This window comes from Protomyctophum bolini (genome assembly GCF_963924005.1).
Source record: "Protomyctophum bolini genome assembly, chromosome: 9".
Classification (NCBI taxonomy): Eukaryota; Metazoa; Chordata; class Actinopteri; order Myctophiformes; family Myctophidae; genus Protomyctophum; species Protomyctophum bolini.
This window is the reverse complement of record NC_137870.1, coordinates 3,039,078-3,055,444: the sequence shown is the minus strand read 5'-3', so window position 1 is coordinate 3,055,444 and position 16,367 is coordinate 3,039,078. Positions and strand designations below refer to the sequence as shown.

General features: G+C 42.6%; 1 protein-coding gene across 1 annotated transcript; it reads right to left on the bottom strand.

The window, feature by feature from the left end:
- Nucleotides 1-477: 477 nt before the first annotated feature.
- Nucleotides 478-14,441, bottom strand: cuedc1b (CUE domain containing 1b; the record flags this gene model as incomplete). The annotated part of the gene is given in 11 exon segments (XM_080773127.1): nucleotides 478-3,650; nucleotides 5,511-5,580; nucleotides 6,492-6,550; nucleotides 6,736-6,829; nucleotides 6,989-7,069; nucleotides 7,386-7,451; nucleotides 8,414-8,672; nucleotides 9,514-9,640; nucleotides 11,161-11,288; nucleotides 14,087-14,362; nucleotides 14,364-14,441. Coding segments are annotated over 11 exon segments (1,239 nt in total). The 3' UTR covers nucleotides 478-3,649.
- Nucleotides 14,442-16,367: the final 1,926 nt, after the last annotated feature.

The following is a 16,367-nucleotide window of genomic DNA, read 5'->3' as shown; positions in this document are numbered from 1 at the left end:
ACATCTACGAGATCACACAACGCACGCTCAAAGGCCTACAGGCATTTTAACTAATCAAGGATGCATGGTACCTGGCAAAAAAAAAGAAGAGTCACCGCATCATTTAAATTGTGGTCCTTGGATTGTAGAACACAGCCTACACCTCTAGTTATTCCAATTTTGTGGGGTCATCGTCGACGTCATTGATTTGTGTACTATGACTGAGTTTAAATTATGAGTTATGAGTAGCCTATGTATGACCTCTGATAAAAGGCATGTTATGTTATGTAGTAGAGTTCACTTCTATTCTATATGTCCTAACAAAGATTCCCCAAGGACCATATCCCACAAGTTTACAAAACAACCAGACTAGTCTAATAAGCAGACTGGAAAGGTAGTGTGGTGATGAACAAACAAGCTTTCAGAGAGAGGATAGACATAATATGCACATGATATAAAGAATAACTTCAGATTGAAACAAACTCAAAGAAAGGTGAATATATATATAAAAAGCTTTAATGGCAATGTTAATGTTTTTACAAATATAATTCACAGACGGGGTACAACACAAATATTTGAATGGCTACGAAACATCTTTAAGTATAAGAAAAGTCTTCTAAAAATAAAATAAAAGTATACAACAATCACTTCAACAACCTTTACACATTTCTCAGGGGGTAATATACTGTATACATACATACATACACACACGTGTATATACATACATATTTCAATAAACTCATGTTGAAATCTTGCAGGTTCCTTGAAAACAATTAAAATCATATTTTAAATCAATCAATGTTAAATCATACAAATTACAGGTTACCCCCCCCCCCCCCCCAGAAAACAATTCGGTTCCAACGATGCATGATTTTATCTTCCCGTAGTGACTAGGATAATGGCAACACATAGAGCTGACTTCCATACAAAAGGACTGTTGGTTCTACCTTTACGTGAATATGGTATACATTCTTATGACAGGGTTGTGACGTGAAGCCAGACGCGCACATGTGCATTGTAAACAAGTATAGTTTGTCAGAGATGGCCTGAGACCCCAATTCATGTACATTCATGACATTATATCGCACACAGAAAACCTAGTACAAATGCAACACCATATTTCGTCCATGCCACCACAGCTCCTTTCCTTTCCGTTGACCGGATAGCGTCAGCATGAGTGACTCACATCAAAATAATTATCAATATTAAAAAGGAAAATGTGTAGCTAAAGGAGATTACAGTCATACATACAAAGTGAAGGTCAATGAATCACACTCAAACACATCTGGTTCTGATAAAACATCTGTTTTTTGGAGGGAAGACTACAGTACATGCGTGTGTGTGTGTGTGTGTGTGTGTGTGTGTTGCAGGGGTGTAGAAAAGTGTAAAGATACAAAGAAAATGGTTTGCAATTTTATAAGGAATATTAAGAGTTTTCCCGGATGTGCCTTTATCAATATCCACATCTTTAAACAAATTAAGAGGTTCTTTTTGGTTACATAAGATGATTTTTATAACAAATTTAACAATGAAGTCGACGTTCGACTTTGAGCAAGAACCTGGTATTTTGAATGGGAAAGTTGCCTTTGTGCTTGTATAATGTCTGAAAATTCAAAATGGAGAGCAATTGAAGTCCCTGAGAGAACATTAATTACTACACATCTGTGACAAGATCCAAACATCTAGCCACTTGGTATAAAACAAACAAAACCAACATCAAAGACCCATGTATAGTAGGCAGGTGTTGCAAGAGATTTCAGTGAAGCCACCAACTATACATTTGTCATGTATTGAATATCCAAGACCATTTACTGCTGCTTTCCTCTTTTATTAAATGCATACTTTGGGACACAAATATATTATACAATATTTTGGACCTGAAAACGGATCGTGGTTCTTGCATCGGGTGAGCTCTGGCTTGTATCTGAAGCAGTCTGCCGATTCAATTAATGGAATTTGAGGGAATGCTGACATTTAATGTGATTGCCTTATTTGGGCCCTGACATTCTTGGCTTTAATTAGGCTCACAACACATCCTTCTTGTTCCGTCTGCCACTGCAATACCATCTAAGAACTGTTAATCCTTTATTTAACTTCTATATTAACACAATATGATCCCATGACATTTATAGTACTGGAACCATAATGCTATTCATGTAAATTTCCTTTTATCAAATGAGACAAATGACACAAAACAAATGACAGTTAATAGAAGATCACAGGCTGATCATTTCTTTCGACAACAGTGCCCCCTTGTGTGACACTCGTATAAGAACTTTAACCGAAAAGGGGGGAAATCACAATGGAAAGAATTCTAATCAACTGAGAGCAAATTCACCCGACCTAACCTGAACTCAAAATCGACTGTAAAAGGTGAATATAGTTCCTCCATTTTCTTTTAGGGCTTTAGGGAAAATCAGAAGATACAATGTCAAAGAGCTTTAGGAACATTTTTAGTGTAACTTTTCACAATGTCCAACAATTGCATTCTGGACCTCAGTCACCCTGGCAACCTCCAGCAACCCAAGCTATCATTATGCCCATAAACAGTTAGCAGTCATTTAAGTGTAAAACGCGTGTGTTTCTTCTTTAAACAGGTCAAATAATTACACAATTTACATTAATAATACTGGCATTAAGAAATGTGTGTTCCCTTTCACTCAAGACGAGCTCACAATAGAAATGTGATGAAAACTAAGGGACAGTTTGCAATATGGCAGTGTACTTTGAGCTATATTTCAGGTCCATACTATCTTGCTGAGAGCTTGTTTGAGGTTTATTACAAGAGTTCTTGAAAATATGGCAGAATTAGTAGCAAATTCTAACTTTGGTGATATGATGAATGGCGGTTCTCACAGGATGAGATAACTCATTATTTGGGGGGCCAAAAGGTGCTGGTATTTGAGCAGGACATCCTGAGACAGCTCTGTGTGCCTAGAAGCAGATTCAGTTACATCATTCTGTCCGCACACTGATTCTTCTGTCTGTATGTGCGTTATTCTCTGTAGGGTTTGGATACTACTACTGTACCCACTAGCTTCCAGAAAATACATTGTTTTTTTTTTACAGTCATGGCAGGAACTGTGGGGGTAATGTTCAGTCATGGCACAATATTACTGTCCATTAAACAAAAAAAAAAAAAACGAAAAAAAAAAAAGCATCAGTCTACAGTTTCTATAAAGGGGTGTTTGTTGTGCACACTTTGGCTTCAGAAAGGCCAGCCTGAGGGACCTTAATCATAGGCAAACCGTATGATTTGTTTTGGACTGGTGAAATAAAAGGAACTCGTCGCTACAACTGGTGCACCTTTCACAGCAGATGCAGATAACAAAAAAAAAATAAGAAAAAAAAAATATATATACTGTTAAGGACTAATGCATCATTCCTTTACATATGAAATTATATATTAACAAAGTGTTATAATACAGAGAGAATATAATGCAGTTATGGACAGTTAGAACCCCAGTGTTTGGGAGGCCAAGGAGAGTTCGCATCGGGGGGGGGAGAGGTCTAGTTTCCTCCCCCGCCCCCCAGGGTAAGAAGACAGTCTCAAGCCTTGATTGGCTGGTATGTGTTAGAGGTGGAGGAGGAGCCAGACAAGTTTCCAGGCCACAGACCATGGGTAATCAGCAGTCGCCATGGTACCCTGATGAAGTGCAACCAGGTAGCATCTAAAAGGCAAAGAAGGGATGTATTGATTACATTTAAATGTATAGTCTAAAATGATTCATTGCTGGTATGATGTCCCAAAACACTTTAAAGCAAATTAATATGCATGTGTAATTATGCCTACACTTCTGTCTATTCTGTCCAATTGAAATTGCTGGCCAAATGATGGCAGGTCTGTGCACTTCCTTGTTGTGCTACTTCTGTCCCATGCAAATGTTGATTTCTTATTTTAGCTGGGAGCTAATATGACGTCGCATTCACACCAGAATGCTTTACTGCGATTAAAACGACGCGTTGTGAGCTTGTAGATCGGCTATTTTCAGCAAGTGTAAAAACAGCCATTATGATCACTCTCAGCTGATTTCGTCTGCACCTGTGTTAAATTGACACACACACACACACACACACACACACACACACACACACACACACACACACACAATTTGACGTCATTTGAGGTTCGGGGGGGCGGGTACCGTCCTAAAGTCGCCTCTTCGGTGCTACTGAAAATTTCTGACGAGCCGAAATCATTTCGGCACTACAGCGCCGAAACAGCGGTAAAATAGGACTATGAATCGGCCCTTGGGAAACACAGACTTAGATCAAAGACAACTTAAAACAATCTGACAAGGAATTTAGACAACAAATTCTTCAGATTGCTGAATCCAATCAAGTACTTTAATCAATCACTTGATTAACTTGATTAACTTTAATCAATCAAGTTACTTTAATCAATCACTTGATTAACTTTAATCAATCAAGTACTTTAATCAATCACTTGATTAACTTTAATCAATCAAGTTACTTTAATCCCAGGCAACAGTACAATGTACAATAAAACCTAGAAAGAAAAACACAGTCAAGCCCATTGACTGCAAAAAGTCAATGAATGAATGAATGAATAAAAATAAGCCAGTCTATGTATCCATCCCTTTATCCATCTTTCCTTTGTGATGCTTTTGGTGAATGTTGACCTCAAGCATCACCAATCACCATTATACCTCAACAATCTGCTGAATGTACGACACACAGTCAGTGTCCTTGTTCTTTAGTTAAGGCACAACTGTTGCAGAGTCAGAAAACCTGGCCTGCAGTGACCTTGATGCTCCGCTAGTGAGTAAGCCAGCAGTTTCAGTATTCATCTCGAGTCACTATGAATATCGAGAGGAGCTTGAATCCACCGTCACACGGCAACAGTCTATAGAAAAGCCAAGATAAAATATCAGATGCGTGCCTTCCGTTTAGACGGCAACATAACCAAAAAACATAACAAAGTGAAAACCCCTTCCAGAGTGGAGCCTGGAGTCTCCATGTAAATCTGCAAAACGATGTATCCACAAAACGTCTGACATCATTGCTCGCGTTGCACACGCAGATTAGACACACCAACGGAAACAACAGTCAGACATGCTGTCAGACATGCTGTGGAACATGCGCTGCTCCCGTGCTTGCGGTTAGGTTAGGGTTTGAGGTAGGTTGTCAGTCTAATGACAGTCGGACCAATAGTATGTCTAAACTAAAGCCTGTACCCGTGCAGAGCCCGAGGCCATATTTGAGTTCCTAGGATGAGCAAGTGCTCCCTCACCCCGCTCATGCTAGGAATACAAATTCAGCGAGCCGCTGCATTGGTGAACGTAAACAAACAGCCGTTTGATACGAAGTAAGTAGAATGGAAGTGGTCTCTATCTGACAAGTGGGTCACCGCCACCGATAGCATGAACTCTACAGAATGTTAAATCACTGTTGCGTCTCCGTGTAAAACACTGAATAATGTGAGAACGCAACAGGATCTTTGCCGTTTTCTCTACGGGCCGTTGCCGTGTAAAAGGTGGCCTCAGTCACAAGTTGTACTACCGTCTCACCACGATATGGGCTCCTTGCGTGGTTCATTCTCTTCCTGAGTGGCTGCTCTTCTATGCTGGCCGTCCTCCTCTGTGTGGAGATGCAGGGGAAAAAACACACAGAGAGACACATAAGATACACATATTATAAAGCCGTTTTGGATTTATAACAACAACGTAATACAGGCAACTAATTATACAAAACTATATTGATGACAAAGCATTGTAGGGGCTTGCCAGATGGGCCTGAAAAGGTTGAGAACCACTGCGATAGATGAGTGGTAATCCTGGTGAGATGAATTTGACAGAGCAACAAATGTGCACTTCCTCAGCATCTTCAGCATGGCGCGAGGTAACACCACCCATAGTTAGGCCCAGCAAACTGTTTAGATTAAAACGTTAATTCTACTGTGATATTTGTGCGTTTCACATGTTGACCTGACATGACAGTTCCTGTGTAGATCCCCAGTTAAAGTCTTAAAAGCCCACGATTTATTTGGTAAATGATTTATATGGGGGAGGGGTTAATCCTGTTTCCGTGTCAGTCATTTTAACGGACTGTGCACTCCCACGCCAGTAAAGATCTACTGTACAACAGCCCTGTAAAAATAACCCCGGGTTATTGCAGTCTCGTGCAAAAGTATTTATTGGAAAAGTGGCAGTCTTTTCTCTTTGTCCATTTAATATTGGAGGCACTCAATTACTTCTGTAATCTTTGGACAAGTCCAAACCATAACTACTGGCCTACCTCAACATCAAGTGGATATGCAAGAAGATACGATATCTAAAGACGACTTATCAGAGGGGCCAGTGTCGGCATTAGGTATGTTGGCAGTAGCCTATGTACATTAACTAATAGTTACCTAAGGTGTTCATGAACACAACTTTCACTTGACAATCAGAATGTGTAAATGTTGTAGATACTCTCCTCGCACATCTTTCTCTTATCCCCGTAATAAATTGGACATAAAACAACCCTTTTGTGTAGCGCCCATGTCTTACCGCAGGGGTTACCCTCCACATCATCAAGCAGGTTGGCTGTGGAGTTAGCCGTGCCCAATCTGAACAAGACATTAGCTAAGAACAACAACAACAGTAGAGCTGGCAAAACAAAATATGAACCTTTCTTGGTAATGCATAAAAGAGATTCCCTCTTTTTTTTTTAAGTACACAGACTAAAAGGCTACGCGGTTAACAATTCCTTATTTATATTGACACACGACGCTGTACACACGTTGAAGGATACGAATGGTGCTTCAAAAGTGCCCTCCGTTTTGACTTTCTCCTCTTGGTCTTCTCCGAGAACGTTCTGGCAATTTCAAAGAGCTTTTTTCTTGTTGCTGAAACACGTGCAAAACCAACATGGTTGGGTTGATCAGCTGTCATTTGTCATTCTGCTGGAATAATACGACCACCAGTGGTGATGTCATGGTTGCCAATTATTGATGACGAATGAGGGTTAATATGTAAAATTAGACCGTTGAATCCAGGACACTTACATTTGCCCATGTGTTTAAGTTTGTCTCGGAACATGGCGTCATCAGAAACCACATCCACTGACCCTGAAGCATAGTGTTCTCCTGAACAGAAAGACAATGTTTAATGTAAAAAAATATATAATAATAAATACAAAATAAAATACATTTCACAAAATGCTCTCGAGATATATGCAAACATACAAAAAAGAAAATGGGTGCCAACCTATCAAAACGCATGCACAAGTAGTACTTATAGCCCCATAACACACACACACAGCATTCACACGCAGCCAACACATATCACATGTGAATGCAACACACACACACACACACACACACACACACACACACACACACACACACACGCACACGCACACGCACACGCACACGCACACGCAGCTGGATGAGTGATATGTACCTGTGGAATTCTCCATGGTAGATGAATGATTGGACTTTGATTTCTTTGACTCATACTTCAAGCGATCTAAAAACAGAGAGCAGATGTCATGACCGCTGACGTGGAGAGACGGCAGCGTGAGGCGCGATGGTATAGGGGGCTCAAGAGAGGATGTTAGCAGCATTTTAAAATGCCTCCATCTGGCTTTGAGACCCTGGCCTATAGTTACTGTATGGCCAGGGCTTGTGTACAATGAAGCAGAGCAAACAGATTGAGGATGAGCAGCACATTGCTGGACTTTTGATCACTATATGAAAGCTTTGGCGCTATAATCCTGTCTTGGCTATACCTGGTTACTGTACTGCGCAAAGCAGGAGTTCAGGATTACCTTAACGGATCATTTGTACTTTGTCACACGTTCCCAACAAATTTTCTTGAGTTGATAATATGCGAACTCTGTTGAACAAAATCAGTTGAAATAAAATAAAATAAAATGCGTAATTATTTTTGTCAAAAGATGGCCGTGTGATGAAGTATAAATTAGCACCGTGACAACTAAGACAAACCACTGCTTTTATAGCCTGAGACCTGACTGGATACTGAAAAAAGCTGTTTAGAAGTTTATGCAAAAATAAGAAAAGCATCCGAGTGCATTTTGTCCCGGTCAATGTTACAGTGTTGTTCCTCTTTGTTACAGCATGATAATTTACCAACTCTCAAAGGTTATATCTGTCTGAGTCAGACTATAAGTAGTTTATAATCAATTAATGACAATTCAGGGTGTAAATATCATATTCTACTTGGCAAGTTGCAGGAAACATGGTTTGCCGTACTTCAACGGTAAATAAGAGTGCATGTGTACAGTACACACACACACACACACAGGTCTTAAAGCCCCAAAAAACTGAAGATGATTTTTTTTACAAATCTGCACTGATGCCATTAAATGACCGCTATGGAATCCTCAGGACTGAAACCAGTCCCCAGGACTGAGAACTTTAAGCCCTGCACACACACACACACACACACACACACACACACACACACACCTCGTTCTAAGGCGATGAGGAAGTCGCGGTTGCGCTGCAGCTCCCTCATGAACTCCTCGTTCTGGAGGAACATGGCGATGCGCTCGTCTTCCAGGTACTGCTTCAGTTTCCTCTCCTGCTCCGTGGCGCCCGCCGCCGCCGCCGCCGCACCAGGCTCTCCGCCGGTCCCCGAGGCCCCCGGGGGCCCCCTGGAACTGGACTGGGACGTCTGCGTGGAAGAGAGCGACGAGGACGGAGAGGCCTGAGACAGTGTGGCCTGCTGGGGGGACAGACAGAGAGAGACAGAGAGAGAGAGAGAGAGAGAGAGAGAGAGAGAGAGAGAGAGAGAGAGAGAGAGAGAGAGAGAGAGAGAGAGAGAGACAGAGAGAGAGAGAGAGAGACAAGAGGACAGACATGAAATGAAGAAGACGTCTATGCTTTAAAATATATTTTTTATCCCACGATTTTGTAACCCATTTTTCACCCCTGTGTCAATCATCTAATGTGATCCTGGGCTCTACACACCCTCCACCAACCTAGTCCCCATATATGGGGGACAAGGGGAGAGCAACGGACTTGAACTCATGCTTCCTTCATGCCCGAGTGTCCAAGTTGCTCCTTTACACCTGACAGGGGGGAGTTTCCCCCTCCATCAGGCGCCCCGGCTGGCCAGGGGGAGGCAGTTTAGTGACCAGGATTACTGCATGTATTTGTGAGGGTACCTACCCTATAGGGGACACGGGGAGAACATGCAAACTCCACACAGAAAGGCCCTTTCGCCAACCCCGCCGTCGGGTATGGGCACGGATGACACAGAGGAGGAAACACGCCACCAGCACCCACAGCGTCCCGAGCGGGAATCGAACCCAGGACCTTCTAGCTGTGAGGCGACAGCACTACAGACTGTGCCACCGTGCACCGAAGACGTCGTCTATGCTAAAGGAAGTTGTGCTCTGGTTTGATTTTTTTAAAACACCAAAATCTTTTTCTTCTGCAGACTTTTAGAACATTCAGTTGATATTTTGAGATACCATATTAATGGAGCCACCAGTCACACATGAAAAGAGAGTGGCGGTTGAAACCATGAAAATTGACTCATAGATAAGATTCATTCACTGTACCTTAATATTGTCCAACTGCTGTGGCAAGATTCGCAGGAAATCGTCTGGGAGGTTGCCGAGTAATGGAGGGTTCCAGTTCCGGTAGCTTCTGACCTGCCGGTGTCCTGGAGGTGGCTCGGCTTCAAACCTACAGGGGACAGTTTTGGGTCGTGGGTTTACAATGGGTTACCCAAATCCTAACCGATTGATTATTCAAAACTCTGAAGTGTTTCCGGACTGTTTCCGGAAGTGTCCTTGAGAAAGACACTGACGCCCAATGAGCAGGTTTGTGCCATACACGGTTTCTTCTGCAGTCGGTGTGTGTGTGTATGTGTGCATGAATGGATGAATGTAATGCACATTGTAAAGTGCGTTGGATATATATATATATATATAAATGCACCATTTTGCATTCATAATACAACTGGCTCACTCCACTACAAAAGTCCCTCTTAATAACATTCTTAGAGATAATTTCCTGAATGTCTCAATGGTTTCAGTATTAATCTAATGCACACACATTTGACCAATAATAGCAAATCACTGACATTCCCAGAGCTAGCTTTAAATCATTACAAAATACAAATCAGTTTAGTTGTGATCATCAGTTCCAGCAAACTTAAGGAAACAGGCTGCAGTTTGTATAACGTCCACCAGGAGGAGCACATTATGAAAATAAGTATTGTTGTGGTGGTGGGTGGTTCACCCAATTTACAAAAAGGGTCCAGTAATTCCTATGCAGTACATGTGAATCCACCAGGAATCATACTAGGAGCTGTTCCTGTGGGCCTGCTAGAATTTACCGGTAGGTTAATTGTACACAGATTTGTGTGTGAAAAGCTCTGAGTGCACAGCAGTGTTGTTTTGAGTGCATTGATTGGAACGACAGCCTGTGGCACAGCAGAGATGCAACGAATGGTGAGCTTGAAGATCAGTTGTTTTCGTCAAGCGACACGTACCATGGAGTATAAATTATGCTATGTTGCAATTGGATTCATCAATATTATAGAGTCACAAGTCTGTGTAATCTAGCCAATAGTAACTCTGAGACAAACCAGAAGCAGATTTTCTTCTTACTTAAACATAAAGTTTAGTTTTTTTTCTATTTCTATTGTATTCGTTACTATTGGTCGTTGTTGTCTCTGTTAAATGCAGAGCGACTTTTAGCTGATAACTAGATCTTGTCTGTTTTAAATTTCAATGATCTGTTTTTTATTGTATACATTTTTATGTGGACCCCAGGAAGACTTTGGGAACCGAATAAAGACACCTTTATTTAACACATTCTGACCTGAGATCAGATTCTAAAAATGTCTTCTACATCCATCCCGACAGTTTTCTGAAAAAGCTATGTTTCTATGTCAGTCGTTCTTTTCGATTTTTCAAAAATAGCAGACCTACAAGCTCGTATGAGCTTGTAGATCTGCTATTTTTCAATAGCTAAAGCTATAACACCAAAAGGGGTTCCCGTCCCCAAAATGGGTTAACACATGTATTCGAATGCTGGCTTTGTTTGAATAAAATAGCTGCAGTTCAAAAAACATTTTTCACTCACCAGCAGCGATCCAGCAATATGCTCCCGTTGGCTTTTAAATGTGATCATAGAACCCATTCAAGGTTTCAGCTTCTCCCAATCCCAAATCCCAGAAGCCGTTGAGAATGATTTACCTTGGTGGGGGTGTGGGAGGGGCCTCTGGGTACTTCCTGTCATAGATGTGCATGTCATATGTGGGCGGAGAATAGACAGGAGGCGGCTCCTCGTCCGAACTGTCTGGCTCCAGCGTCCGCTCCAGAATCTAACAGAACCAGTAGAGAGAGAGCAAGAGACCAGTGTTTTTGATGCATTTCATTTTATATTTTTAACCTTGAAATATCCTCCCCCCCCCACCCCCACCGCTCAACACAGCCTTAAAAATAATAATAATAATATCTCAAACTTATATAGCGCTTTTCTGAGTACCCAAAGACGCTTTACATGGGGGGGGGGCTTTACAGAGGTAACAACAAATTTAAAACAACTTTAATAGAAAGAGGAAAAATAACACTAAAAGCTAAAGAACATTAAAAGACAGTGAAAAGGGTTAGCTAGGGAAGGCAATTTTGAAGAGGTGGGTTTTGAGGGTGGATTTGAAGGTTTGAAGGGTATAGGGGCATCTCTGAGTGCCTTATGGGAGGGCATTCCACAGGGTTGGGGCAGCAAAGGCGAAAGCTCTGTCCCCCCCACGTACGGCATTTGGTTTTGGGGACGTCGAGGAGGTTTGCATCACCAGACCTGAGGGAGCGAGAGGGGGCATGGCAACTTGACACTTGGATTATACGTTGGTTGCCCGGGCAGTACCCACACGTGTGCAATCATTCCACTGCCATTTGAGTTTAGAGACATCTGGGTTGAGGCTATAGTGTCAGTTAACCCATTCTGACCGGGAACCCGTTTTGGTGTTGGCATCATGTTATGCTTTAGCTATTGAAAAATAGCAGATCTACAAGCTCGTAGCGCGCCACCGAGTGGCGCGCTACGAGCTTGTAGGTCTGCTATTTTTTGAAAAATCGAAGAACGACTGACATTTTTTTAATCTGATCTCAGGTCAGAATGGGTTAATCAGACCAGTGTGTGTCCAGTGGAAACCTCGTATGAATCTGATCTCAGGTCAGAATGGGTTAACATAACTGGGACGCAAACGCATGATGCTACTTTTAGGCACAGCTTGCTGTGATTTATTTTCCTATTCTGGTCAAATGACTGCAGGTTCTAGAAAGGCTCCCTGGTGGAGTTATTCCTGTCGGTTCTGATTACATCATTAGTCCGTTTGGACTAGAACGGCTGTGATTCACGCCCATCATAAGAGCCAATCGGATGGAAGAATTAAGCCATAACTTTGAATTCTTAAAATCAATAATGTTCAATTGTTTGACCCATTACTTTGATTGACTTAAAGGACCACTTCACCAATTTTCATTTTGCGTAAGTGACGTCACGGTCGTACAATATGCAATTATTCGACAAAAAATCAGCCATGAATGGATTAGGTCTGATTAGGAGGAGAACCATCCAACACCAAAGCTCACAGCTGCATATCCGCTGTAGAGTGCAGAATATGTCATTGCTTTACAATAAATAAAAATGCAATATTCAATGACGATGTACACAGTGGTTTTGATAATCAAGTCGTCCAATATGCGATTATTCTCTGAAAAACCTAGCGTGGAAAAACCTGATGCTGAAGCGACACATAAGAGAGCTGCACTATAGTTTCACGGTCGAGTTGGGATGATGGAATTCAATGTGTGCTTGAGTCAGCAGCATCTCTAGTGGGTCACGAAGCCGCGGGCCAACGCACACAGCTTCCGCATGGAGAAAGATGACTTGCTAGTCGCCCTACCCCACCTTCCTCCATGGTAGCATCCGACAAAGGAGGTCAGACACCAGATGCATTTGGTATGTCCCCTAATTCAGACAACACCGGGCTGGAAACATCAAAGAGGTGACTCAGAAAACTCCACATTAATTTGACCTTAATAATAATAATAATGTGAAATGATCTGTGGGGGATGAAGACGATGTATACCTGGGTATAAGAGATCAATGTTTTGTTTTTCAATTCATTGACAGATTCATAATGTGCAACTTGGTGTCACCTTCGACTCAGTCTGGGAACCCATCTGCAAAACAAGTGCAAACAGTGCCCTATTTTCCTCCTGAATAGTCATAGAGAGATCACCTTCCACTTTCATCTGTGTTTGATCTACATAAAATCTAAATACGTCTTTGGTAGTGTGTAAACAAAGTTTGTTGCCGATTGTTCTTCTAACCCTATCGGATTGTTAAAGGGACACTCATTATTTTAATGATGTTTTTTGGGAGACAAGAAATACTTTCCTGGGGTTTTTATGTGGGGTAATATATGTGTTTTTAGATCATTTAGTATTTTAAAGTGTCCATGATGTCATGGACACTGGGCTCACTTACTTCCTAGACTACATTGTTGTCTCAGTAAAACAGCTCTCCCCCTATCCACAAGGACCACAGCACTATGGGAATTGTAGTCCAGGATTAGCAGATCTACAAGTTTGTTATGGCTTTTCTATTTCACGTTTATATTCACTTCTTAAACGCTTTTTTATTTATTTATCGAAATGATTAGAATTATTGCTGGAATTTAATTGATGAAAAGTTGTGATTACATTTTTTCAAAAATAATGGAAGAAAAAAAAAGGGGATATTTACTTGCGAGTCGCCACCCATAAAAAAAGAAATATGTGTCCGCGGCCCCAAACACGGATCCCGGCCCAATGTTTGGGAAACGCTTGCATTAACCCATTCTGAACGAGAACCCATTTTGGTGTTGGCATCATGTCGTGCTTTAACTATTGAAAAAATAGCAGATCTACAAGCTCATAGCGCGCCACCGAGTGGCGCGCTATGAGCTTGTAGATCTGCTATTTTTTGAAAAATCGAAAAAACTACTGACATTTTTTTATAGAATCTGATCTCAGGTCAGAATGGGTTATAATCAGACACAGTGTAGTGTCCAGTGGAAGAAACCTCGTATGAATCTGATCTCAGGTCAGAATGGGTTAAGAGTAAAAGACTGACCTCCGGCGGGATGCTGTCGTCCGAGTCGGAGCTGTCGTCGGAGCCCTGCCCGTCGATGCTCATCTGGAGCAGCTGGTCGATGGTGGCGTCCACCGCCCCGTTGTTGGAGCGCAGCACGCACTCGATCACCTCGTAGTCCATGGTGGGGAACATGACCTTGAAGTCCTCCATGGCCTGGTTGAACTCCAGGCGCCGGACCTGCCGGTTGGGCCGGCTGTTGTTGAGCCCCCCCTCCCCCCCCGGGGTCGACGAGCCCCCGCCGCCGTTCCCCCCCCCCTCCGCCGCCGTTGCCTCCACCTCCACCTCCGTTTCTGGAGCCTCCATTGCTGCTGCTTCGCCTGAACAGACTGGTCATCCTTCAAGGGCCTAGAACTGCCGTCTCTCTGGCCACTGCCAACCTACGAATAGGATGGCTGCCCCTCACTCACAACCCCTCCCTCCTCCTCCTTCTCTTCTCTCTGGGCTGTGACTTAACTGGACCACCACACTGGTCCCCCCCCCCTTCTGCTTTACAATGCTTCCCCCCCCCCAACGCTCAGTTTATCATTCTAAAAACCAACATGGCGGTCGGTCACCCCAAGGGAAGGGGGGGATCTTAGAAGAGCTGTACTCTTCGTTGTGTTTCCTGGTCGTCTTCAGCGTGTCATTCGGACACGTCCAGCATGGTTTGCAGTAGTAGCATGCGGCGGGGGCAGTGAAAAGGAATGAGAACGAAAACAAGACCTCAGTCCGAGTTGAAGGTCCTGTCACCACCAGGTAGTCAGAACCAGGATTAAACGGAGGGCCTGCATATCTAGGACACCGTCATCTGCACCTGAGAGAGAGAGAGAGACACACAGAGAAGGTTAGCAAAGGTTAGTACAAAACGATCATGGTACCACACAAGTTAGCATGTTTGGATCTGTCAAGAATACAGCAGATCGATGGAGGGGAAAGGAACTGGTTGGAATAACGTGTTCCTTCCACGCACTACGTCCAACCAGAGAAACTCCCCCCTGTCAGGTGTAAAGGAGCAACTTGGACACTCAGGCATGAAGGAAGCATGAGTTCAAGTCCGTAGCTCTCCCCTTGTCCCCCATATATGGGGACTAGGTTGGTGGAGGGTGTGTAGAGCCCAGGATCACATTAGATGATTGACACAGGGGTGAAAAATGGGTTACAAAATCGTGGGATAAAAAATATATATAAAAAAAAAACAATACAGCAGATTGTTAATTTTCTTTTGTCATGTTTTTCCTTCCATTTAGAGAAATGAGATGCAACATAATTATGGCTCTGGCTGGAATTAGGGCTGTGTATTGGCAATAATCTCAAAACTGGGTCACGATTCAAAATATTGTGATATTCTAAGAAAGACGATTGAAAATGAAAATTTGAAGTCTTTAGGAAAACTGTCATAGTCTCCCCACTGAAATGAGGAACAGTTCAGCCCCATTGGATATTTGGGCTATTCAAATCTAAAAGTATATTTTGGCATGGAGATCCTTGACATGGCATGAATACACCAATACTGTAAACCGTGTTCCAATGGATGTGCATAACTGTAGTCCCAGTTTTGCATTCGATTGACTTTGCAGATTTGAAAGCTGCCGATATTCTGTATGGTGGTTGACTCGTCACTTGACGCACAAGCCAAACAGCTACCGTCGGGCCCAGAATATGCAGTAATTATTGTATGCCGTTGTAGGATGTTAAGAGGCGGAGATCTAGGAGATCTACAAGCTCACACGGGGCTTAAGTGGTTGAATACAATAAAGTACACTTAGTTTCCTGTGTTAAGTGGTTGAATATAATAAAGTAGACTTTCCCGTGTTAATCTCTGACTGGCCTGTCATGTCTGATGACAGTAATGGACTGGACTCCCTCCCTCTCTCTGCCCTCTCCTCTTCCTTTCTGTTCAGATCTAGCCTGACAACTGTAGTGAAAACAAAAGGAGCCAAACCATCCACCACGATAAGGTCTGGAGGATGCAAATATTGACTGCCAAGAAGTGCAAATGGTTGAGAATACACAGATATATCCCAACCCACAACAACCAGATTGGTCTGGACCGTGGCCACGACTAGCAGATGAGAGGGAGTGTCTTGAAGCTATACTCTCTAATATTCCCGGCCCTAAGACTAAGGCTTACCCAAAATGACATTACTTCAAGCCGTGACCCCTTGTAAGGACAATAGGCTGACTTAACTTCCTTCGCAGGCTTTCCCCATCTCTCAAGGAGAAAACCTTGATTACAACAACCCAATAAGGCAGAACATTAAACCGGACTTCCGCTGTATGT